Source organism: Nipponia nippon, unplaced genomic scaffold (assembly GCF_047370975.1).
Source record: "Nipponia nippon isolate SJK-2023a ecotype South Korea unplaced genomic scaffold, ASM4737097v1 scaffold_1, whole genome shotgun sequence".
NCBI lineage: Eukaryota > Metazoa > Chordata > Aves > Pelecaniformes > Threskiornithidae > Nipponia > Nipponia nippon.
This window is the reverse complement of record NW_028262290.1, coordinates 166,769,539-166,795,456: the sequence shown is the minus strand read 5'-3', so window position 1 is coordinate 166,795,456 and position 25,918 is coordinate 166,769,539. Positions and strand designations below refer to the sequence as shown.

Sequence of the window (25,918 nt, the reverse complement as noted above, 5' to 3'; positions counted from 1 at the left end):
TGGCAGAACTCTTCAGGTGTCTCTGTAATAGCTATGTGAATGCCAAACAAACAGTAAATAAGAGGTTACAAGCTTGAAGAGCTCAGTGTAGTCAGCCAAAAAACCAAACTGAGCAATAGCAGGAAGCACAAAGCTAAGGTTTTTTCACGCCTGGTGGCAGGGCACTCCGAAGGTGCTTGTGGTCAAGGTCAGGTTTTTATGGGTGCCTGGCAAACTCGTTTTGGGTTCCAAATATGAAGGCGTAAGAGGCAGTGGGTGCTGTCCAGACCCACACATCCCACAGCAGTGAGAGAACCCTCCGAGTATCAAAACAGTTCCTATGATATGCTCGTAGCTTCTTAGGAATGCTTCCCAAATGACTTTACTCCTGTTTTGACCTCTGAGGAGAGGAAGACTTCTTTGGTCAGACACTAGATGGAGATTTTTGATGACCAATTCAGAACTGGAGGCTGCAGTGATGTGGGCGAGCTGCCTCTGCTCTCCGCAGAGGTCTCCTCCTCAGCACGTGCTTGGCATGCTTCTCTTTCCATACGGAAGTACTTCATGACTCCAGCACAGGAGCCTTGTCTTGGAGCCAGTCTCGGCAGAGGTGGTCTCGTGTGATGCCTCTGAAGATTCCGGTCATGGCTGAGGCTCTGCCTCCTGGAGCAGTCAGGAAATTGTTATTGCCCAGAGAACCCAACTGGTGGCTTTATGGAGAGCCCCGCACATGGAATCACAGAATCGTTAAGGTTGGAAAAGACCCTCAAGATCATCGAGTCCAACCGTTAACCCAGCGCTGCCAAGGCCACCACTAAACCATGTCCCTAAGCACCACATCTACCCTTCTTTTAAATACCTCCAGGGATGGGGACTCAACCACTGCCCTTACGTCATCTTACAACATCTGTCAGCAATACCTGAAGCTGCTGGGGAGAAGTTAATGCTCACCCAATGCTATTATCTCCTTCAGCACTAGCACTGAAGGTGCAGCTCAGCTCTGGTTCTTCAGGGCATCTTGGAAAGCATGCTTTTTAAAAAGCTGGGAGTTGAGCAGGCCTCCCTGTGACCACGTTGTCAGGAGGCCTGCTCCTTCAGCCCCAGCTCTGTGTCTTGTTTGTTTGGATGCAGAGGAAACTCAGAGCTTTCGGCTGGAAACTTATGTGCTTTTCTTGCTTTATATCTAACCAACAACCAGCTCTTGTGCTCAAATGGGATTCGTATTTTGTTTAGCACCTAACTAGGCAGCTGCAGTTGGGCTCTTGAGGAGCTGCAATAGAGTTTTTTTGCAGTGAGAAGGCAAAGCAAGCATTAGGGTTTAACTCGGATCATTTCATTGATCCACCCTTCACTGCAAACCCACAAGTATTGGTATCATTGCAGCTGAGGAAGAAGCAAGAGAACGAACGATCAAGGTCTAAGTGAGAGCACTGTCCGGGAACATCTACCGTAGGACTACACCTTTCGGGCCAGTTTCTTTAAGCTTCGCTGTTCAGTTCAGACTCAAAACATTTGTTTTCAATGTATTTGTGAGGGCTTGGCTACAATTTCAGAGCGGTTTTGGGAGAAATGTGTTTGGAGGAGCCGCACAAAGAGCCATATAGGACTGGAGAACCAGTTGGTCATCGCGTTTGTGTAGAGCAGCAGGTACGAAGGGTGTGAAACGAGGTTGCGCTGTGCAGGGTTTCCCATCAAACCGCTCGCTGCCTTGAACTCTGGTGGGACTTGGGGCCAGAAATAACAAGAGAGCCATAGTGTTTAAGAACAGTGTCAGTGCTTTAACAAATTTGCTACTGCTTAATGTTACTCTCGTGTTGAATAATTATTTTGAAGTCTGCTTTGGAGAATTCTGGTATTTGTACCACCTGTGAAATGGAATTTAAATCTTCAGCTGACCTGCCACGCATGAGAGTGCCTCTGCGTAGACCTTTCGTCGCAAGCGGCTCAGGGGATCTTGTGCTAAGGAGGAATTACAAGTCTGGCAGCAGCGTAATTGAGGTTAATCGCGCAACTGACAACCATCTACAGAATCAAATTGGATGTATTGGGAAAACCATTTTATAATACTGCGACTTCCCGATGGGAATTACCGTATGAGTTGAATACTGCGGAACTGTGCATTGAACTGTCCTTCATGTAGCTAAAATGGATAGATTTGGTGGCTTCTCTCTACATGGGTGAACTGGGTGTTTCAGCAGAGCATAGATAACTTAATGTTTTGTCCTGCTTGTTGGACTGAAAAAACAGTTAAATTTGCGAGTAAACCGATTTTTTAAGCTAAAATTAGCGCCATAAGCTCTTAGTCTTCCAGGAGTTTAGTGTTGTGGCTTTATTTAAACTACTGTTAGTAGAGAACAGAAAATTTTGGTTAACCCTGAAATAAATGTCGAGTGTGATAAATGGATGTTATGGCAATTCTAAATACTTTACTTGTCTCTCAGATGGAGCGGAAGAAGAAAAGATGGAAACAGAGACAGATGGGCAACAGTCTGAGAAGGTAAGCTCGGCTTAGTACACTGGCTCTGAAAAGATAGTTCTGATGCTTACAAACCTGATTATGTTCTAAAATGCCAGGTAAGAAAGGTAGATGGTAGTGTGCTGGTCAGCGTGTGTCCATAGGGAACAGTTTTCAGTCTCCTTATGAGTGATTTAGTCTCAAGTCATACAGAGACATTTCTTTTGCTGGGCAAACAACAGGAATGAGATGTGGGCGTGTTGTTGTCTAGTCCTCAGAAACAAAGATTGGGACTGGGAGGAAGTGTTAAATGGGGAGTACAAACGAATTAGAGAGCCTTAAGCTGCAGAAGGACATTGGTATGTTATGGTTCGTGACTGGTAGTGGTCTAAAGCAAGCATTGTTTTGAAGTCTTGCCCTAGAAAAGTTTGTCTTGTGACAAATTGCCTTCCCAAAGTCGAAGACAGCTTTCAGTTCTGACAAGATCAGAGAGATCAGGGCTTTCCAGGAAACGGGTGAGTTTGGGTTGCTCGCAGTATTTGGCGACGGTTCGTGAGCGCCGTCTGCAGAGCTGGACAGAGAACCCGAACGGAACTATTGCCCCAGCGGCATCGCCGCTCTCCAGCGACAACGCGAGTTGCGTAGCTGTTCGGTCTGCACAATCGCATGCGGCTTAGTGGATGCGGGAGGATGAGATCTGGCTGACTAAAGGAAGGTGTACGTAGTTGGGCTGATCAACAAAACTCCTCTTTGCAAGAGGCCTGGGTAACTCGTGTGTGTGTATTGTGTGCTTTTGATGTTGGGTATGATGCATCCTGCCCGTAAAGATCAGCTACTTCGAAATTAATTCCTTAAACCTGTTGACAGTGCCTACAAGAACGCAGTTGTTTGGGGTGTTCTTACAACCCCGTGTCTACAGACACAGTACCTCTTTTCAGATAGTCTACAATAATGGCAGTGGCTCTGATTGTTTCAGACCTAAACTTGATTTAAACTAATATCCTGAAATTAGAACATCACTCTGCTAAATTAACGGTAGTAGGTGCTTACTGAGCCTGCAGCAACAGTGATATTTGCGTTGCCTGCTTTGTCAAATGAATGCGATACAACTAACCTAATGGCTGCTGCGTACAGACTCGATGTTACTTCTCACTCTTCGGAGAGTTCTTTTGCTGCCTTTCTGATGAATAGTCAGGTGCACTTAGGGAGATGTGAGCGTAGGAGACTTGGTCGGAGCTTGAAAAGATGCGTTCATCTGTAGATCAGAATAAACGAGAAACACACAGGTCAGTTTTTGGAATATTTTCAAGGGGAAAACGGTGCTTCCAGTCTTGAAGCTGCCGCGCATTTCATTAATACTAAGTTAAGGCACCTAGAATTTAACAAGAAATATTTTTATTTTACTTCCATCTTGCAAACATTGCTTTCTTCTACCAGTTCCTGGACAGATGCACCCTCCTGTAACGCGTAATTCAGTTGTAGCATTTATTGCCACAGGACGCTGTTGTGACCGTGAGTTCTGCAGAATTTGGAGCTGCGTGGATAGGCGAAGGCTGTATAAATTGTTAACATGGCAGACGCTGGAAGGGATATAAAGCTTGGGCACAAACTGCTGGAATAAGCGAGGCAGCGTGGGGGGGCGCAGAACACGTTCTGATGTCATCTTAGTTCAGGATTTCTTGTACTTTCAGATGAAATTTGGCCTGGGTTACTGAATCCGATAGACTTATGTCCAGTAGAGCAGTTACTTTGTTTATGCAGATTTCGGATACGATTGTCAAAATGGGATTAAGTGTGGCAGTCACCCTTTAAAATTTAATCTCTTTCTTTATGATAGTGAATTAATTTGAAAGCTATAAACGAAGTTAACAGTGAATGTCTTCTATAGCTCTCATTCTTCAAACAATCTTTCATCCCATTTAGGTTGAAAACAAAGCGGAGAGTGAAATTGAGGAAGGCGATAAAGCACAAGAAGGAGAAAATGAGAGAAATGCGGAAAAAGAGCAAGATAGCGAAGTGACTGCCGACACCAAGCCAGGTAATGGTTCCCAGCTGCTCCTCAAGCTGTGTTAGCTTTAATAGCCTTCCTCTAAAGTGGTTGGAATAGGCTATAAACTCAACCGTGGCAGAAATATTTCCTCTTGCACATCAGGCTGCTTCATGGTTCAGTAGTAAATATTCTAGTTTAATTTCACTGCAAAGCTTGGGCACTAAATTCTTTCTTGAACTCATTTTAGACCTCAGCTGAGCTTTCTGTCACTGTGTGTAGTGACTGGGTGAAGAAATTGCAGTAGCAAAGTGCGTGTAGGTCATATAAATTATTTTATTTTGCTTGTACTGCAGGCAAATGAGACTGCTCACTTCTACCCTTAGAAGTTAATGTTAGCTCTGTTTCCCTGTGAAGTGATGCAGAGCCTTTATTTTGACAGACTGAGGAGTACGGGTTTTTTTTCTACAGAAGACATTGTTCTTATTTATTTTTAACATGTACCCCTTGTGCCACACAGATATATCGTTTTTTCCTGGAATTTACATTTGAGTATTTTAGCACCAGGTAGAACAAGAAGCATTTGGATTTGATGTAATAATGGAGTTGATTTGAAAATGCCGCTGAAATTGTTCTGATGAGAGTAAGCTGATGGCAGAAGATGAATTGGCGAGGTGGAAACTAAGAGCATTTAAAGTTGCCCTATTTGTTGGGTCAGATCCTCTTGGACTAGAATTGTTCCCCTGTCCGCATTTGGATGCGTAGCAGTACTATAACGTAGGAATGTGACCATGTGTAGATGAATTAATTTGTTCGACTAATAGCAGTGTGCGTAGCGCAATTCCCGTCTCTGCCGCGACGCTGTTAACAAGGGGAGAATGCACATAACAGACTTGGCGGTAAATCTCTTTCAGAAGAAAAGGAGGCAGAAGAGAACAAGGAGAACGTTGATGCAAGCAAAGACAAAGAAAACGAGGCTGGGAAGAAGAAAGTGGAACACGAAATCTCGGAAGGAAACGTAGCTACAGCTGCAGCTGCTGCCCTTGCCTCAGCTGCCACCAAAGCAAAGGTTTGTTTAATACAAATATCCATTGGCTTGGTTTCCAGTTCACATTAGAACTCTTCTTAAAACGGTCCTTTGTTCCAGATCTGTGTGGTTTCACGTTCTAATCTTCAATATCTTGAAGGAGCACAAGTGCCATCTTCTGTTTCTTCTGCTTGAACTCCTAAGTGAAATAGTGTACAGTTTTAGTTTAGGCAGCTACTTTTATGGTTATGAAGTCGATGAACATCCCTAAGAAGGAGCCCCAAAATGTGCTTGTCATTTTTGGGATGACTTTTCTCTGCTCGGTAGGTCTGGCTGTAATGCTGAGGACGTAGGTCAGGGTGATAAAACCCTTACATTGCCTTTTGTGCGGTGCCACCGGCTGTTCTGTGGACTTCACACGACCCTTCCGGACTTGGGCACTTTGTCTGTCAAAACAATGTGATGTTCAATTCTAGCATTACAATACTTTATAGACAACTTAACGATTTTTGTGTCAAGAGGTGCTGTGTGTCTGTTAAAAGCACGTTCTTGTCTTTCTATCATTAAACTTCTGTTTGTTTGTCTGTAGTCCCTTAATGAGCTGTGGTTTGAATCAGTGTCCTATCTAATAGCTTTTCTTTACCCTATAATTACTAATTGCATGTTGCCTTTCATTTTCTTTTTGCAGGAACCAGACTGCCTTCGCTTCTTTCAGCATATCTTTTTCAAAATCTGTTTTCTCTTTACGTATTTTTCTGGATTCAAGTTGTAGTTCGGGTTTCTGAATCGCTCTTAGATTCAGTGCCACGTTCCACGACACCTACTTCATAGACCCCAAAAGCAAAGCATGGATGGTGTTTATTTCCTGATGGATTTCCAGGACACAGTGGTGGACATAATGAGGCGTTGCATGTGTCCTGCTGGCTCTTGCAGTCTTGATCTGTGACTCTTATAACTTTAACTTCAGACTTTTTTCCCACCTGCATCATATATATTGCGGATAGCGTGATGATTTTAGGCTCTAGAGCACAAGTCTTATGAGGAGAGGCTGGGGGAACTGGGGTTGTTTAGTCTGGAGGAGGCTGAGGGAAGACCTTATCGCTATGCACAGCTGCCTGAAAGGAGGTTGTAGCGAGGTGAGGGTCCGTCTCTTCTCCCCAGGAACAAGCAATGGGATGAGAGGGAACGGCCTCAAGCTGCGCCAGGGCAGGTTTGGGTTGGATATTAGGAAAAACTTCTTCACCGAAAGCGCTGTCAGGCCCTGGCCCAGGCTGCCCAGGGCAGGGGCTGAGTCCCCATCCCTGGAGGGATTTAAAAGAAGGGTAGCCGTGGTGCTCGAGGACATGGTATAGTGATGGACTTGGCAGTGACAGGTTAACGGTTGGACTCGATGATCTTAAGGGTCTTTTCCAACCTTAACGATTCTGTGATTCTATGATAGGTGTTGCCAGGATGATACAGTCCCTCCTTTATGAACCCATGAGCTCTGAGGATATTTTTAGTTATTACCTTTCAAGCCAGGTTCTCGAATTGCATGAGTTCAGCGTTGCGTGGCGTCGGAGCTAGGAGCCCAGGCTGTGTGGAATCCCACTTTGCAGGCAAGCTTCGGGTTCGTTATGTCGGTGAAGTGCGGAGTCCTCACTGGCGCCCTTGTGCATCGCCTTGCCTGGCCGCGTCTGAACCTGCGGTGCTCCAAGCACCGAGCCCTTCTACTGAGCGTAGCTTACTTTCAGTTCATCAGACTTACCGATATTTTCAGCCAAGTTGAAAAAAACCCCTGCGTGTATAGAAGGAGGCACGAAATTTAATCTCTATTTTATGGAAGGCTACTTGCTCCAAATAAAGATGATCAACTTTCCTTCCTTTGGTGATAACGAGTGCTAGAGGGAGAAGGGACTTGGCTAATGGCAGTTTTCATTACAGTAATAATAATATTCGAGAAGAATTTTAGCTTTATATTACAGGAAATAATATATTATAATTAGGGTATTCACACTTCAGAGTAGAATTCAAGTTCAACAGGGATTTCTCTTTCTACTTGCACTTAAAAACCCAGACAATATTAAGGCTTTCAGCAAGCTGTATCTTGTCTGAGAGAGTCGTTCAGTTCTTCATAATAAACCCAAGACCTGGTCGTGTGGAGAGCTGTTACAAAGTTGTTTCCCTTACGGTTTTATATCAGAGGAACATTGCAGTTGACTTCTAAGGAGAAACAGGGGTTAAAGGCAGGCACTTGATGGGTTTTTTTTCTTTTGAGGTACTGGTTTCACTAATAAGCTGTCCTTACTTGAGAAATGGTGTCCAGTGAATGTGTGCGTTTAGGGGTGAGACTATATTCCTATACGTAGAATGGAGCAACAATTTTAAATGCATTTTTACAGGTTATGGCTTCTGTACAAACAATATTAGAATTATTGAAGCCCCTTTTCTTCATGCTCTTCTCAGATTCCTAAATCAACCTAAGCTATTTTTTCCTTTCTGTGCCTAAGTAGCACCTGACAGAAAAGGTCCCCTCTCCTGCGGATGGCTGTGAGCTTTTGTCCGGTTGGGACTGAGCTGCAGAGCTGCTGCTGTAGCCCTTGGTCCATACTTACGCTGCCAGAAAGGACTGTTCTGGTCACAGTTTGGCCTCATGCATAACACTGATCCCATGGCTTCTCTGAATTTCTGTTTTGTGGTACTTGTGATTTGAATACATCTTTTTCTAGAAGACACTGATATCGAAACAGCCGGTGATGCAGAACCTACTATAATTGTCCATAAGGTTTTCTTTTTTTTCCCATGGGCGGTAAACTGTGCTGTTAGGCTTTATTCCTAGTCTGATACGCTTCAGCCGCTAACCATTGTACCGTTGCAGCACTTTGCCTACTGAATTAAAAAGCCTTTGGTTATCAACAGTTGGTTTTTTTTTTTCATGTGCAGGTATTTAGAAACATAAAATGCAGGAATAGAACAGGCCCTGTTGCTAAAATCACGTTTCTTCTTTTTGCAGGCAGCTACATCCCATCTTCTGTTTATAGGCAAATCAAATTATGTCTTTAATTGGTTCCTTTCTGCTGCTGCTCTAGAAACTCACTGTAGGACCTTTTTCATCTCGTGCTTGAATGTATGCATGACAGGACTTAGTTTTTCCCATTGCCTTAATTTAGATAGTGCTGTGTTACCTGCCACCTTTATTTCTTCTGTTTCACCCGTGAAAGACAGTCTTCTCCCCTCTTGGCCTCGCAGACAAAAGCTGGGTGAAGCATCCAGTCTCCTCTCACAAAATAGGAAGAGGGAAGGAAGAAAGAGCAATTTTCTCTGCCTGTTGCCATTTCAGCTAAGCTTTGCATGTGGATGAGAAGACTCCGGCACAGCGTTCCAGTGGGATGGTGCCAGGACGCTATCCATTTTCCAGAGGTCTCTTGTGGTCTGGTTTTACAGTTGTCACGCTCAGGCTCTTGCTGTGATTAGCTAACTTCACAACTAAAGCTGGGTTTAGAAAGACTAGGGGATGGACTAGGCTCTGTGAGACTGCCTGCGATGTGCTCGGTCCGTAGCTGGCCTTGTGGCTGCTCCCAGGTTTCTCAGTGTTTGCCCAGAAGGGATCTCTGAGCAGAGGAGCTGGAGTCGGCGTTGTGGCAGCGGGCAGAGGCGCAGAGGCACGCGTGGCTGTGCTTGCGTTCAGGACTCCCGCGTTTAAATAGCAAACCGAAGCGTTGTTTGGTATCCGCTCAGCCGGAGGCCAGGTCCACCTTGTTTGGTGATGCTCAGCTCGTTCGGAATCGCCATGTCCTGGGATAATGTCACATACTTTTTTTGCTTATTTATGACTTAAGGTAGATGCAGTGATGTGTTTATCAGGCAATTTAAATCACTATGAATTTTATCTTACTGGTTTTTTTGTCAACCGCAGCGTCAGTAACGACTTGTTCTTTGTCCACATGAAAGCACTGGGTGATGCCAGGCTACGGAGCAGCCTCTTTGGGTCTCCTCAGGAAAACCGTCAGTGATGACTTCCTTTCTAGTGTGTACTTTGAGACCTGACTTTTACCTAATCCTGTGCCTTGCTGATTTTATGTTAATCTGGTTTCATCATTAAGATTGCACACATCAGGCAAGGCGAAATGACTGTCAGAAAGCTGGGTGTATCAACAAAGGTACTTCTGTCGCTCTGACTTGTGGTACAAATGAGTTTGGTTTACTAAACAGTACGGATTGATGTTAAATTTCCTAGTTCGCTCAGCCGTTCAGTTACTTTATTTCAAATGTGTGCGCCGCTGTTTGGTCAGTATTTTGGCTGAACAGCCTACTTGAATTTCACAGTGGCGTGCCGTTAGATGAACTTGGGCGATCGCTCTGGTTCTCTCAAGCTGTACCTGATTTAAAATTAAACTCGGTGAGAGTCTTGAATGGATGTTCTCTAGATTTACTGAAGCCTTGCTTTATTGCTGGTGGGTTACCGGAGGTGAATGCTGTCAAATGACACGACATATTAGTGATGGAAGCAATGTCATATGTTTTTGAGAAATCCTGTTTATCATTAGGATTACCAGCAAGTTTTATAATGCTGCTTTTCTCCAGCTCAGTATTTCTCCCAGTTCTGAGCCAAGGTTTGGGGCACAGCTTGCTAAATATGAGTCTCTGTTTGCAGCTTGAGCTGGACGAGGTCCAGCTTTTTCTTTTCTCCTTCTTCCCCTCGGCCCTCACCTTTCCCTTCTCAGAAGCCAACCCTCCTTCCCCCTCAGCCCTCGGATGTGCCAGTACGGCTTTGCTTGGACGCTCTTGTCGGGAAACATCCGTTGGCTGTTAATACAGAAACTCCAAGCAGCACACATGGTGGGTGTTCAGAGTGTATTTTCATTTTGAACAGCAGGCTTTTAACAAAAGCTGGTAGAAGGCATCATTAACACGCCTTTCACACTTGGAAAACGTGAGACACTTTTATAGGCTGTCTCATATATCACGTATATACTCACAAATACATAGCCTGCACCGTTTATGTGTAAGTGTGTATATGTAAATGGGGTAAAGCTAAAGCCTTGTAAAGAATCTGTTTGCCTTTTTCTGCAGTTCACTTTTGCAGTTTATATACAGCTTTGCCTTCAGCTTTCTTCTGCAATAGGAATACTGTGCAACCTGGTTATAAAAGGAAAGTGGAGATTTTTTTTTTTAACAGTTTCTTCTGTCATCTGTGTAGAGATTTCTCTGCAAGCTCTGCCTAGCCCGAGGTGGAACTGCTGCGCTGAGAGAGCTTATGGCTTTGTGGTGTGGTGCTGCATGTAATGGGAACGTGCCTAACTGGATACGTAGCTTCTCATTTACTTCAGCAAAAAAATATTTTAATGGCAAAGGCATGCAAGAGTCATCTCACTGGTTTTGTGGGTCATTCCAGGTAAAAGCCTCCTGTGTGTGTTTTGGGGAAAGCTTTCTGGATGACCTGCAGCTGACTCGGTGCAGCGTACCCCCGCTCCCTCATTTGCATTTCCACTGAAAGCGTGCTCTGTTGCACGGCGCTCGGAAGGCTTCGAGGCAAAACTGGATTGCTTACGAGCGCTGAGCATCCACAATACCTCTTGTATTTAAACTTGGCACCTATTTATTTGATCAAAAGCTTAATAATCTTCCAAGGGCTTCTGATTCCGAGCGTAAGATTGATAATCTAATGCCCTGTTTTCTGTCCAGAAGTGGAATAGGATGGCTGAAGCTAGATGCAGGTGTAGTTGGCTTATTTGTTCCCTTAAAGCACTTTATTTTGTGAAATGCATGTCAAGCAAAAAAACTTGTGTTTTATCCTCAGCACCTGGCAGCAGTGGAGGAAAGAAAGATCAAGTCCCTGGTCGCCCTTCTGGTGGAAACGCAGATGAAGAAGCTGGAGATAAAACTTCGCCATTTTGAGGAGCTGGAAACCATTATGGACAGAGAGAAAGAGGCAGTAAGTAGGAGGGTACTAACCTGACATTCTGCATTAAATTAGTCACTGCCAAGGTGTCTGTTTGCTAACAGCTAGAAAACCAGCGACTTCAGCTGTTCCTCACCTTCATGCAGGTCTTTCTGCCTCAGCTAGAATTCCTGATTATCCCTACAGTAGGGTTTGAGCGCTCTCCTCTCTCCAGCTCTTCCCTTTAGCATGAGCAGCAAACTGGAAGGATCCTAGATTTGCTTCCTAGTCCTTACTCCTGTCATCTAAGCATGAATGTGGGATTGGTCCTGAGCTTTTCTGTAAGCCTTATCACATGGGTGATGTCTGATGTACGAATGGCTTTTCCGTGTAGAGAGTGAAATGGATGGAAACCTTACTTCCCTAAGGGAAGGGAAACCAGCTTCAGCTGCCTTTCCTTCCTGACCCAGTTTAGACTGGAGATTTGGGTTTAAGCACGTAGTTCAGGTTTTGTTTGGAGGGCGTTCTCAGTAGCTCTTGGGAAGGTCCTCAAAGTGAGATGCAGCAGCAGAAGGATACGTGCTCGGGAGTAACAGCTTCTCATTTTGTGATGACGAGGGATATGCCGGAGCCGGAGAGGGCGGCAGCAGCCTCAGGAGAAGGGAAGGGAGCAGTGATGTCAGGAGATGGGAAAAGGTGGTTGCTCATAGGCAGCAGAAGAGTATCGAAATAGGACAAAGCTGAATTGATAAACTTCACGATGAAGTGCGACTGAGGAGGAGGAGCTGCGCGAGCTAAGCGAGATGGGCGTTAGTTAATCCTCAGTCTAGCGAGGCAGTGAGCCAGGGCCCAGGTCTTGATTGAGGTCTGGCCAGCTGAAGAAGGTGGTGACGCTAAGAGAGCCTGTATATGCTGCATCCCAAGCAGGGCTGTATTTCTATTGTAGCACTATTAGTGACACCTTACTGGAGACTCGTGTATCCCTAAAATCGGGGTATAACGTGGAAGAGAAGCTGTCTCTGCTTGTCAGGGGCTGGATTACGCATCAATTACTAGGTGTTCTTTCATACATAGTGCAGCAGGCTTTCGGAGAAGTGGTTTCTCTTCAGCTACTGTAAAGATCACCCAAAACTTCATTTTTGTCAGAGAGCAGTCAGGGTTTTTTATTTTTCTGTTGTGCAGCATGCTCATTTTTTGTCAATAGGCAATTACTCTAGATGTGTTGAAGATACTGAGTCATAATTCTAGGGGTTTTCACATTTGCCCTACCATGCAAATTTAATGGAATTTACATCCTTGCTTTGGCATTAGTGACACTGATGGAGTTTGACAAACTGTGGTCTTTTGTTGTAGCAGAACGTCAGCAAGAATTTCTAGATTGCTCAGCATCCACAACCATTTCAGTGTGGTGTTTGCCTCTGACGCTGATTGGCAGCTGAAGAAATGGACCTAACTATTTTGAAAAGGTTCTCTGTAGATTTCTTTCTTTGGGGGATATATTCTATTAGTGACAGAGTTTTTTTTTCCCCCGTTCTGAGGCATATGACATTTTCCTTTTTAAAAATGTGCATACAGATTGTTCCCTTGGCTTTCTGGTAGTTAAATTCGGTCTTTTCACCTGTCACTGTGGATATTTAGTGGAATAATTAAAGCAAAAAAAGTCCGTAGTGCCGTTGCACACTATGCATATGTCCTTATTTGCTGCACTGGCTTTTTCTTACAGTGAAGGTAAGGCGATTCTAAGTGTTGAAAGGAATCTGTGCTGCAGACTGGAGGGTGTCAGATTGTAGGCAAAACACGTTTACTTCAGTGTTTAAGCTAAAATAATTTCAGTGCTGCCAACTCTGTGTCTAACCAAGGGATCCTGTTGGGAGGAACCTTGTTGACCCAGAATTTATAATAGCACACAAGTGCTTTCTTTGCCCATTTCTGTTTCGGGAGGAGTTATTGCTGAAGATGAAATTGTAGTAGAGTGGTGGCTGTTGTATGAGTACGCATGAAGTGCTTCTAATAGTCCCTTCTAATTGCGAATCACTTTGCAACAGTGCAAAACCATGCGGTTGCGAATTGGAAGATCGTCAAGAGCGTAGTATTCATGACTGCGTACCTAAAAATATGGCTGAGTTCACGAATTGGGTCGTGTAGGGAGGTTGTGTGGCAGACTGATGCGTGCCTATCTTCGTTAGGGCGCCTAGCCTCACTCTTCCCTGACGTCCGCTGCAGGTATAACTGAGTTTTGAGAGTTGAAGAGTAAATGGAAATTGCTGATAGGCTGCCCACCAGAAAATGTGTTACTACTAGTTGTCTTAACGCTGATCTGGGGCTACAGCAGTAGGTTGTGTCCATAAACCTTCTTCTGAAATGATTACAACAAATAGGAGAACCTGGTGCAGAACCAGGTGTTTTGGGGTCAACATCAATTTTAAGACCAGCTTGTGTTATAACTTGTGTTTGTTTGCCTTTTTTGTCTGTCCAACTGTGTTTCCTCATCCTGAGGGGAAGGGAATGTGTGGAAGGGAAGTTTTTCACTGGTTTTCCTGAGTACAAGGTATGTTTTCAGGCACTGGGTGCTGTTTGGGGATACTTGTAAAGACTTTTATTTTTAACTCTAGCGGGATAGGGTACCATGAAGAAAGCAAAACAGGAATACAAAAGAGTATAAAAAGAATATAAAGTGTAGCTGTACTTCTTGCCTAAGCCTTTGTTTCGGGTCATTTGCAGTAATTCTTCTCTGAACTGCCTGCCACCTACTGAACCTGTTTCCCCACATGCACAATTACACCATTGGTGTACGTGGCTCTTCATTTTATCAAGTTCTTCCTGCTAACGTATCAGATTGGTCAAGGAAAAAGGAGTCACGGCAGCATGAATAATTGCATTGTAGTCCCTACATGCAGAACACCAGCCCCCAACAAGGAGCATGTATTATTCATTAGGCTCTGTCCCCATCTGGTTCTGTTGGTGAATGCGTGCTCTGTAGTATTCCGTTTTCATCCATGCTTTGTCAGCAGTCAAACTGCTAACGCAAAGTATTGACGGAGCTTTGGGATTTTTGGAGAACTTCTGCTAGGTGGAAGTCTCCTTGGCAACCTGCTTTTCAGATAAATTATGGAGTATGTCTTAAAATACTCATTAAATATTTGTAAACTAGGCACACAAATCCACGTGTGCAATTGCTTAAGAGTAATAGATGTAGAAATGCGTTATGTTTTCTTAAGTAAGTCAAGTGACGTACGCTTCCTTAACCAAGACAGTGATCAATCATATAAATGCCCAATAGTAAGAAATATTTTCTGTAGCTTTGTCGTCTTTTCGTTTGGGACTTGCTTACTCTCTGTATGGCTTCACAATTAACAAAGTAGCCTATTTTATGTTAATTGGCCTTAATGACATGAGTTTTTTGCATAATAGTCATCTTAATAGTGCAAAACATTGCTGTCTGGCTGTCATGATGTCCAAGTCCTACGCTTAAAATAAAGGTACGGGGTATGATCCTGCCTGTGATCACTGAGCTCGTGCTATTGCACACGTATTCTGCTTTGCTCTTGCCCTGGAAAATCTCTTTAGTTTCCTGTTCCCTCTCATTCCAACATGCAGAAGATTGAGAGAAAAACATACGGTTTCTTCTAGAATTGTGTTATGGCTGAATGCTCTGCACAGTACTCATTGAGTAACGTGTTGTATTACTGAGAGATTCTTTAGGACAAAACAAGGTGAGTTCATCTGTTCCAGCTGGAAAATGGCCTGGACCCTGTACCAAAACCTGCTGCAACTCAGACGGTTGTGTATCAATAAGAAACATGTTTTAAATGTATAGTTCTTAACTTCGCTTTGCCTTTTTTCCCCTATTTTTGACATAGTTAGAGCAGCAGAGACAACAGTTGCTGACAGAACGCCAGAATTTTCACATGGAACAGCTGAAGTACGCTGAATTGAGGGCTCGTCAGCAAATGGAGCAGCAGCACAGTCAAAACCCACAGCAGTCTCACCAGCACTCCAGTGGGCCTGGGATGAACCCCCTTGGGGCGCCAGCACATCCAGGCTTACTGCCTCATCAGCAGCCCCCACCGTACCCTATGATGCACCACCAAATGCCACCACCTCACCCACCACAGCCAGGTAAGAGCTGGAGGGAGAAAATCCCTGTCTGTTAACCACCCTTCGTAACAGAGTAAAATCAGAGGAAGAGGCATTGCCAGGTGAAATTGCAGAAGGTGTAATGGATGGTCTGCGTCATGTAGTGGTTTATAACGGCGCTGCTTATAAAACAGAAATACGGTTTGCTAGAAAGCTGAGTTGTGCTTGTACTGCAGCTCCATTTTGTAGCTTTTGCTCCTGTACCAGATGTGCAGATGGAGTTTGGGGAGGAGGTATCTTATCAAGGTGTATGAATACCCAAAAGGAGGGAGTGAAAGAGAGAGCCAGGCTCTTCTCAGTAGCCCCCAGTGACAGGGCAAGAGGCAATGGGCACAAATTAAAACATGTGAAATTCCACCTGGACACAGAAAAACACTTCCCCTGCCCCGCGAGGGTCATCAAACCCTGGCGCAGGTTGCCCAGTGAGGTTGTGGAGTCTCTATCCTTGGAGATAGTGATGCCAAGCTCTAAAGTAAAAAATTGAGTGGCCACAAAGTATTTTTCAAATGTGTTTTAGCTTGTTTGTATTTCTTTAGACTTTTTTTTTATGCCCAGTGATCTCTGCTCCTTCAAAAACAATCATTCCCTCAAACTGTCCAGTTTATGACACAGCTAACTGTGTAAAAAACAAAACAAAACAAAAACAAACAAACAAAAAAACAAACAAAAAACCCCCAAAACCTTAGGGGAAAAGACCAGAATGAGAAGCAGATGCAGGAAGCTCCTTGAGCAGCTGCCTTTGGCAGGAGACCTGATTCTGATATGCTCCTGTGCCCTCCTCAGGGCTTCGCTTTCTGGCTTCTGCCCTTCGGTTGGGCTCGATGCCAGATGAGAGGTGCAGAAGGGTCACTTGAAAGTCCCCGCTCCGGCCTCCTGCTCAGAGCCAGGCCACCTGGATCAGATTGAAGGGACTTGTCCTCCTGAGGTTTAGATATCTCCAAGGGTGGAGATATTCCTAATATTGAAGGATGGAGAAATTGGGTGGCTACATGACTATACCTCGCCTCAGGAAGGGGAACATCCACTGGGCACAAAAAATGTTACCGCCATTTATTCAAAACAACTGTTTCTGCTTCATGGCAAAACTAACAGCCCTACTGTTAAGTAACTAAGTCGCTTACAGTATTTGCAGTCTCACCTTTAAACCGTTTTACTGTTAAAAGGGATTGGGGCTACCAAATGTTGTACTTTTGCTGTGAAGATGCTTATGGGGACTAGAATCGAAGGCTTTACTATACCTGCTAAATGTTGTTGAAATGGTAATTTAAAATAGAATAGCACCACTTGGCGTGGAGCAGCCTAATTGTCTGAGTAGACCGCAGCGAAGAAGGAGAGCTTTTGTCAATTTTCAACTGCTTGACCAAAAACCATTCTAAAAAGACCTGACTGGTTATTAGCCAAAAAGACTTATTAGCCAAAAAGACTTCGGAAGATCTTATATAGGCTGTTGCTGGAGAAGTTTGGGGTGTCGTGATCCGAAATAGGACGTGGCAACAAAAAGCCTGCAGGAGCTTGAGTTTTCATCTTGGGAAAAGACCTACGTTAAGTGTATGATTTGGGAAAGGGCAGAAGTGCGTAGTAAACGAGCAGGATTTGCCAATGACCATGAAAATGTAAAGGCATCTAATCCAACTGCGTGAGTCTCCATAGTAATGAAACTTGATTCAGTCAACAGATGCAGAGTAGTGCTCAGTGGAGGGGAAGGTAGGAGTTAGTCTTGTGATCTGCATGCTTAAGCTGACTATCTTAAGGGATCCGAGTCAGCTGGCTCCTGGGTTCATTATGCCCTTGTGGACAAAAAGTTAATGCTGATGTTGTTTTGGGAGCTGTTTTGGGTTTTGCTGAAATTGAATTGGGAGTGTGATAATACATGGGCTGGTTTTCAAATTCAAATAATATTGTAGCTCAATTTGTCTGTTGTACGCTGTATTGACAACTCAGGTCTACTCACTTAACAGTAGAATGGAGAGGCGTTCTGTGAAATGGAAAAATGGCAAATTGAAAAGAGATTAAAGGGGGGGATCATTGCATATCATTAGACTAGCTCTTACTTACAAGCTGCGACTGAGACTGAAAACGTAACAAGATTAAATGCATTGTTGTATTCGCTAGGGGACTAATAAAACTTGATTTGTAATATATTCACATCCTTGGTTCACATAATACCTTATTACTTCAACCCCATCATAACCATCCAGGCCCTCTGTGTCCCCGTGATCCCTTTCAGTGTGTATTCTGGGGAGTGTGGTACTGTGTTAATTACTCAGGCTGTCTCTTTTTCAAATTTGATTAAAGTTAGTCAATAGATTGACTTCTCCGCCACCGCCACCCCTCCTGTGAGAGGGTGGCAAACTGACGGATGAGGCACAGCACTTCTGGCTCCTGCGACTGCAGCATCTGGTGCTGTCTCATGCCTTACAGATACAGGATCCTGCCCTTTACCTGCTCCGACAGCTCACTGGTTTGATATTTTTGTGAAGGTGAGAATTCAGAGGCCCTTTAAAAGACTTTGAGAGTTCGAAGGCAAACCCCTCTGCTGCTTCTATCATATCCCAGCTGATCTTGCCTAGGAAACAAAACAGTCTCTTTTCCTCAGGCTCTGCAGTGGCGGCCCTTAAGGTTGTTCAGAAATGCTTGGGAAGTCCACAACTTAGAACCAAAGCTCCTTGGCTTCACAGGGGAGTTTTGTATAACTTGAGGGCAAGGAGAGAAAACGGAAAAGTTCACTGTTTCCTCGAGCGAGTTCAGCGCTTAAACTCTGAGCCAGTCCTGGGAGCGTGGGTGTAAATAGTAACTTCTGTCGTGTCCTACGTATCTTCTTACTTTCACATTGTGAGGGCAGCTGTGGCGTCTTTACTGGACTTGTAAGTCTCAGAGCATTAATAGTGCAATGCTTTCATGACAAACTTGTACATACATAGATCAGCAGCCAGTTTTGCTGCTCGGTTGCCAGTTGGGATCCCTTGAAACAAACTGGTGATCTTCACCTTAATGACCACACATCCCTCAGTTCCCTCACGGCATGCCCGCCTGTGGGTCTCCTGCAGTCTGGGGGGAGATGCTGACATTTGGAGGGTGCGGGTAGATGAATTTCACCTGGCAGAGGTAACCCCTGCTAGAGAGGGCTGAGACACACTTGCAGAAGAAATCTGAAAACACTTTTTTTGCTGCTGTTGGTCCTGTAGATGAACCTCTGGCTTCAGAGGGCTGTTGGTGTCCTGCTTCCCAGTGCAGGGCTTGACAGGCTTTTGTAAGAAGAAGGAGCATTTTCCTCACCCGAGTTCTCAGCTTCTCTCCAATAACAACCTGCTTTCCCTAAGGTGGCCAATTTCAAGGAACCTCAGTGATGAATACCACGGCGTAATTCTTCATTCAGGTATAAAGAGGTTATTGGAGACTTAGCCAAGCCGCTGCCTGCTGGTCTGTCCAACAGCTCTGCGGGAAGAGCTGACCCATTCAGTTTGCGTTAGAGGAAAATCCCAAAACAACTTCGCAGTAAGTGAGAAGCACCAGTGGGCAACCTTCCAAAACACAGCCCCGAGGGAAGCTGGAGGTGGAAATGCCCTTCACAATTTCCTGTTCAGCCGCTTGGTTTTAACCCCAGACTTTACCTTGGTTCTCCCTGATGTTCTCAAACAGGTTTCTGACCTTAATATTGACGAAAAGTGTAACTGTTGGTTCAGTAGACCGTGAATAAAATGCTAAGTCGGATGTCTTTAAAGTGATTGATGAAAGCTGAAGAGATGGTAGGAAACAAAGTGATGAAAGGATCTGAAAAGGCGTTTATAAATGGAAGGAAGAAAAAATAAATTCCTGCTTATGGCTTTTCTGGATTCAGAGGCAGAAGCAGTTAAGCCAGATCTCTTAACTAAAAGTTAACAGTGAAGCTTTTTCCAGAAAAATGTTCTTTAGCTTAGATGTCAGTCTCTGGAAACAGCTGGTGAACATCTCCCGTCGAGGGTCAGGCTTTGCAGTGAGCCGGTTTTCATCGGCGTGGCCACGTCTGGTTCTCCTGGACCGCAGGATTTGTCGGGACGTGCCGAAGAGCTGAAATCGGCCCAGGGCCCAGCGCCCGCGGGCAGGTTTGGTGAGAGAGAAGTCAGGACGAGCCAGGATTGCTCCCCCAGAGAGGAGAGCTGTTGGTGAATTCACTTACAGCAAAAATTTTCCGGCGGACAGCATACAACTCACAGCCAGAGAGGCTTCTTTAAAGTTTTTGCGGCTTCTCCCATGGCTTTTTCTTTCTGCGTCTGGATAAACTGTCTTTTTGCTAGTCATGGTTGAAACGGAGCTCTGTTACCGGTTTGCTGGGACGTACGGTTTAACTTGATGCCTGCCTCTCCAGTGCAAGCCTGTGTTTTGCGTCTGGCTGCCTTCAGTTTGTCCTTTGGTGCCGGGGTGTGATGAGGTTCTGGTCAGCTCGATGAGCAGATGTTGCCGTTCTTGGGCGCAGGCACTGATTTCAGACAAGGCCCACGCCTAGCTCATTTCCCAGATTTTTTTTAGCTTCATGTTGACTGAGCTTATTTTGTTCTCTCCTCTGGAATGAAGACTTCTAAAATAGAAAAATAAAATCGGGTTCCAATTTCGCTGTGAAAAGCTGTACCTGGTAATTAGAACAGAAAATAAAATTCCCCATTTGTTCCTGTGTTACCAGCCGTGCTGCTGGTTGTATCATTTGGAGCACGTTATTGGTTGCTTTGTGCACTGTTCTGGTTATCTGTGAAATGCTAAGTGCCCTGTACGAGTGATACTTGCAGTGCGTAATACGAGAAACTTCTTGAAATTCTTGGAGGAAGAGGTAGATACGCATTAATAGCTGTCATTAAGGGGGATTTTTCAGCTGGTAAATCATCGCTGACCCAAAGCAGAAATGGAATAAGGAGGTAAGGATACACCTTCCATGATGCTGGATGAGTAACTTTAATAACCTTTTCCCCCAGTATATTTTGCATAATTTTCTGTCAGTGGTTGGAACATTCAAAAGAATGCTTTGTACGTGATTTTGGGCTTGTGGCTTTTCAAGTGAGTGTTGTGCATTCCATTATTTAAAACTTGTGGGTTTAAACTGAGCTACTGGATGCTATTTACTTTCCCATTAGACTGATTGCAGTTCCAGGATTTTTTGGTACAGATAAGGATTTTGAGTTCACTTCCTTTTGGTAAATATTTTCTAAGAACTGTCAGCGCTTTCTTTTTATCCATCGCACGTACCGAGCTTGCTGGCAGGAGACGTGCAGGGAGTAGTCAGATAAAAGGAAAGCGAAGTCCTACGGGTGGTAAGTGGGTTTGCGGTATTCATCCACAGTAATACGCGCCGTAACGCGTGCGTAGTTGTGGGTTTGCAAGGTGTTTCGGTAGTGGGTAATACGGAAACATTCAAGCCACGTTGGGTGCTTTCTGGTATATTCTTGACTGTATGAAAACCTGGCCGGGCAGGAGGCATTACGGGGCTAGCATAGTAAATCAGAGTCGACCAGGGGACAGCGATTCCTCTGAGGATGCTGGATGATATTTTAGTGACTTGCCCTGTCGTCTTAACATCTGCAGAGCTTCTCCAGTAAGTTTGAGCAGCTCCTAACTCCTTCCAAGAATGTATTATTGAAGATGCATTAATATTTGAAGGTTACTAGTGCTGCCTCGCAGAATGGTTGTCCTTGCTGGTGTGACACGCTAAGCAGCTTCTTGACAAAGTATCTTCCAGCGTACGTGCCTTGTTGTAGAAAAATAATGGTGAGCCCTGGGCTGGGAGGCGTGGTGGATGCCGGGGCCCCGCGAGCCCGGCACGGCGCACCTCGGCGTTCGGAGGTGTCTGACTTCAGCACGCCGATGCCTCCGTCGTCAGCGCCGGGTGAATCACGCCAGAGGGGAGTGACAGAAATGCAATATGCAAGTGAAGTGGAAATTCTCCCTCTCCCCCGAGACGCAATGCTAAATGAGTTATTGTGGTTAATTATTCACAGTTCGTGGCTGCGGGATTGTCTGCTGCAGCGCGTGCGAGGGGAGGACGTGCCGAAGGAAGGGACGTGTCTGGCAGGTTGGTTAGAAGTGCAGATTTCCGAGGCTTCTGAAAACCGTTCCCGGTGGGAAGGAGCACATCTTGCAGTGCTGCTGCAGAGCTGCTCTGCAGTGAAGCTAGCAGGCATCCCCAGGAGCAGTTCTCTGCTTGTTCCCGCATCAGGACCATGTGAAACAATTCATTCAGTAGCAGGAGAGCGAGATTTCGGCAAGGCACGTCCCTGATGGATATCGGCGGAGCGTCGGAGTGCAGCCTGCTTTGTCCCTCTCCGAAATCCTGGCTGCCAAAGGAGGGACTCCCTCCACGTAGCACTGGCTGCGTTAGCAGATTTTCTCTTTGAATGGGAGATAGGGAGAGGTGTGCAGGAGGATTTGAATCGGCTCCAAGCTTTGTGCATCATGCCCCGTCGGCTGCTACCACACTGAAACAAAAATGCTAAAACTGTTTACCACTCCAGTGCCCCTCAAGTAGCTGATTTAATAGAGGTAGAGGCTTATTTAATAGAGATAAAGACCTTGGAGATCCTTTAAAAACCGTTCCTCATCCGTTTCACTGTTATGTGAATCTGCAGTTGGCAGTTTGCTAATAGTGGAATGCTTCAGAGCATGCATTAGAAAATGTCTACAATCTCTAACGTGTAAAGGATTTTTTTAGTCTGCTAAATCTCGTTTTATTGAACCTTTTGGCTTTATCTCTTCCTGCGTCTGCTGTTTTTAAGCTCTCCCCCTTATGTAGGTCACACTTCCACATTTTATGCTTGAGCCGCTGTCTTGAAGCGGTATCTCTTGTAAAATGAAAAAAAAGTACAATCTCTATAGAAATAGGACTTCATTTTTGCCATAGTGGTAGTAGTAATTTCCCCTTTCTTAATCCCAGTTTGGTTGGGTGTTGCTTGATTACCGCTCAACTTCAGCATCTTGGAGTTCTGCTATGTGATAGGATCGTTCCTGTGCGAGTACCTTAAGCTAATTGTAAGATTGAGTTGTTGCATACTGTGTCAGGAAAGCAAAAAACGGGCAGCCAACCCTCTACTCAAACACAGAGGAGCTTCTCAGCTTATGGGTGTCTTCAGTAGAACTGCAGTGCCACTTATCTTTAAATCTCCAAGATTTAAGGGAGAAAAAAGCTTTACAGATTCCTTGATTCAGATAGGGTGCTTCCCAGCGAGCATCATTACAAGATTTGGAGTCATGACACACTTTTGTATTTATGAAGAAACAACCTTTTTTAAAGTTGATTTAATTTCTGTTTAGTGGTGATTTTAGCATGACGGTGGTTGATTTGAATATAAACCATAGTCTCCGAATCTTTGCATTGCTGTGGGTTTGACAGCCTTTCTCTCACTGAAGGAATACTTGCCCGGTGTTAGAGCTAAGTGTAAGACCCCATGTGAAGCCGCTCAGTGCGTAGTAAGTCTGATCCAGATTCAGGTGCTTCAGAAGAGGCTTTTTAATATTAATCCCTTCATTAGTGCGAAGAGAGTCTTGTAGGCATGTGGTGTGAGAAGGAAGATGGCCAAATTACGCTTGGGGAGGTTGAGGCTCCTGTCAAGTGGCAGCTCCCAGGCTGGGGATTTCTCAGTTCCCAGCTTTCCCGGTCTTCTGAAACACAGCGGCGGTGTTCCAATTTTTACATTTTTTTGCTCCCCCATCAACCTTCATTTTCATAGAATCATAGAAAGGTTTTGGGTGGGAAGGGACCTTTCAAGGCCACCCAGTCACACCCCCGCCATGGGCAGGGACATCTCCAACCACATCAGGTTGCTCAGAGCCCCGTCCAGCCTGGCCTTGAGTGTTTCCAGGGATGGGGCATCGACCACCTCTCTGGGCAACCTGGGCCAGTGTCTCACCACCCTCATCGTAAAAAATTTTTTCCTTGTATCCAGTCTAAATCTCCCCTCTTCTAGTTTAAAACCATTTCCCCTTGTCCTGTCGCAACAGGCCCTGCTAAAAAGTCTGTCCCTATCTTTCTTATAAGCCCCCTTTAAGTACTGAAAGCACTTTTGCCAGGGAATAGCATCCCTCGTACCTGTGAATGTCTCGTCCTTTTGCTACGAAGCCCTCTACATCTGTGGGCCGTGTTTTATCTCCAGTTTCTTGTTTTGGCAAGGTTCAGCCCCTGCTGCCCTCCTGCTCCCAGCAGCTGGAGTTGCCCTGTACCTGCTTCTGCGTGTTTGTAGCTGCAATCGTTTCTTTTATTGTGTGTTGAAAATAGAGGAGTTGATTAAAAATAAAAGATCTGCTCGAAGCCAGAGTTCTTAACAGCATAATAATGTTGTCGTGATGTACGAAGTGGCTGCTCTTCTTGTGCAGTGCCCGTTCAGAGTACAACACTGGAGTCAAAGCATGGGAGGAGTCCGAGGATGAGGAGGTAGGAGGAAGCAGTGCTCATCTCACTTGCGTGAGCTCATCTGGATCGGGACACTGTTTCTAATGTTACAGCTTGGTACGTGAGCTCCATTGCTCTGTTCTCCAGCAAACTTGACTTTTCACGAGCCGATTGTGAGCGTGTGTATACTGGGTCAGCCCAGAGGTTCACACCGCTGTCTGCTGGCAAATGCTTCGTGAAGACTGTAAGGAATGGGGTAAATGCAGAGCAAGCCTTCCACAGTCGTACTCCTCGAGCATTTTGATGCTCAGTGCTTAGGGGCTGCTTTGAACCGGTGTGTTCATAGCCACCGAGAGACCTACCCTCTGCGAATTTGTTAGCGAGTTCCAAGGGTAACTAAGTTCTGTGAAAGTGGGTTTTTAAACCTGCAGTGTAGGAATTTCAACGGCCACCTTTAATTCTGTATTCAAGGAAATAAAGGCTACCTATTTGCTTTTCCCGTAACTCTGTAAATAAGCTGTCATCCCTTCCCCGAACAGACTTTCTCCCAAGTACCGTGATGGGCATTAGTTGTGTGCCTAAGTCTCTACACTGACTCCGCTTCTCTATTAAATACTATTTTGAGTCCACTAGAAGACTTCAAACCGACCAGGAATATGCAGTCTGCCGGTACAGTGAGGCAGGTGCTCAAATTCCCTCTTTGCCTATGAAACAAAACCCACCTGCGGTCTTCTTCTGTTTGGGGCTCTCGGGAATAGACTGTATTTGCAAAAGCAGCCACTGAAGATATAAGCTACTCTCGGAGGACTTCTTGCACAGGGAAATGGAGCGGAAGAATATAAATTTTTTTCCTGGGACGTAACTACTTTGAGTTGAAGTTGTCAGAACATTTCCTACATGAAGAGAACAGGGTATCAGTTACTGAAGTGGCCAGGTAAGTCCCCTTTTCTTCTGCGTAGGCTGAGATTGTTGGCGATACAGCATTTCTTTTCATGTTTGGGTTTTTGGTTTTTTTTTAATATTTCACCCAGAACTTCCAGCAACTGCAATTCAAGCTGCTCTAACTGTAGTGCCACAGGTCATCGTTTAACATCGGGCGTGTCAGAAGTTCCCACATCTGTCTCCTGCAAATCAGGGGGGAAAATCCCGACTCCTGGAGCTTGACCAGCTGCCCTTGTGCAGCTGCGCAAGTTTGTACCTAGTCGTAGACGGCTTTCTGCAGACGGGCAGCGTTGCAGGGCACAGAAGAGCTGCTTGCTTCTTGCCTCCGTGCTGTGCTCGTGTGTGAAGCTCCAAGCTGAGGTGTCCTAGGAGCTCAGCACTAGCGCAGAACTGATTACAGGGAGTCTGCAAATGGGCACTTGGGGGCCGTTTGCAAACCCAACAGCGTTTTGTCTCTCGACAGCACTGATCCTGTAGTTCTTGACCCACTTCTCATACTAACAGATTACTATGTCTGTAAGTCTCAGCCTGTGCCGGGCTGTGGCTTTCGGTGACAGTGTTCTCACGCTGCCTGCCATGCCCTTTGCCCACTCCTCATCTCAGAGTGAGCTGGACCAAAACAGATGCACAGATGCCAGCAGCCGTAAATTCATGCCGCGTCTGCTTAAATCTTCAGTTATCTGCGTATTATCCGTTGATACGCTTGAGGGCAGGGCTGCCGTTCAGGAGGGCTGAGGCAGGCTGGAGGAATGGGTTGACAGAAGCCTTGTGAAAGTCAGCAAGGACAAATGCCGAGCCCTGTGCCTGGGAGGACGAACCCCGAGCAGCAGCTCTGCAGAAGAGGCCCTCTGGGTCCTGGTGGGCAGCGAGCCGAGCGTGAGCCGGCCGGGACCGACAGCGTCCCAGGCTGTACAAACAGGAGCGCAGGCAGCAGATCGAGGGATGTGATTTTCCCCCGCTCTGTTCAGCAGTTGTTAGACCACATCTGGAGGATTGGGTCCCCCAGTACAGGAAAGGCATGGACAAACTGGAGTGAGTTCAGCAGAGGGCCACCGAAGATGGTCCAAGGGCCTGAGCACATGGAGAGGCTGAGGGAACTGGGCTTGTTCAGCCTGGAGAGGAGAAGGCTTTGGAGGGACCTACCAACAGCCCTACAATACCTGTGAGGAGGTCGTCAAGAAGAC

General features: G+C 45.4%; 1 protein-coding gene across 4 annotated transcripts in view; it reads left to right on the top strand.

Moving 5' to 3' along the window:
• SMARCC1 (SWI/SNF related BAF chromatin remodeling complex subunit C1) overlaps positions 1 to 25,918 on the top strand; it is a 93,116-nt gene that overhangs the window by 61,693 nt on the left and 5,505 nt on the right. For 3 of the 4 annotated variants that reach the window (XR_015698934.1, XM_087732799.1, XM_087732821.1), the window contains exons 22-26: positions 2,421 to 2,476; positions 4,358 to 4,472; positions 5,336 to 5,490; positions 11,228 to 11,362; positions 15,169 to 15,427. Coding sequence is in view for 3 of the 4 variants with exons in the window: in XM_087732799.1 (XP_087588925.1) it covers positions 2,421 to 2,476; positions 4,358 to 4,472; positions 5,336 to 5,490; positions 11,228 to 11,362; positions 15,169 to 15,427 (720 nt within the window). In the remaining variant the exon portion in view is untranslated. Of the gene's footprint in view, positions 1 to 2,420; positions 2,477 to 4,357; positions 4,473 to 5,335; positions 5,491 to 11,227; positions 11,363 to 15,168; positions 15,428 to 21,408; positions 22,061 to 25,918 lie in introns of those variants that run through there. The other variant, XM_087732808.1, reaches the window with a different exon arrangement.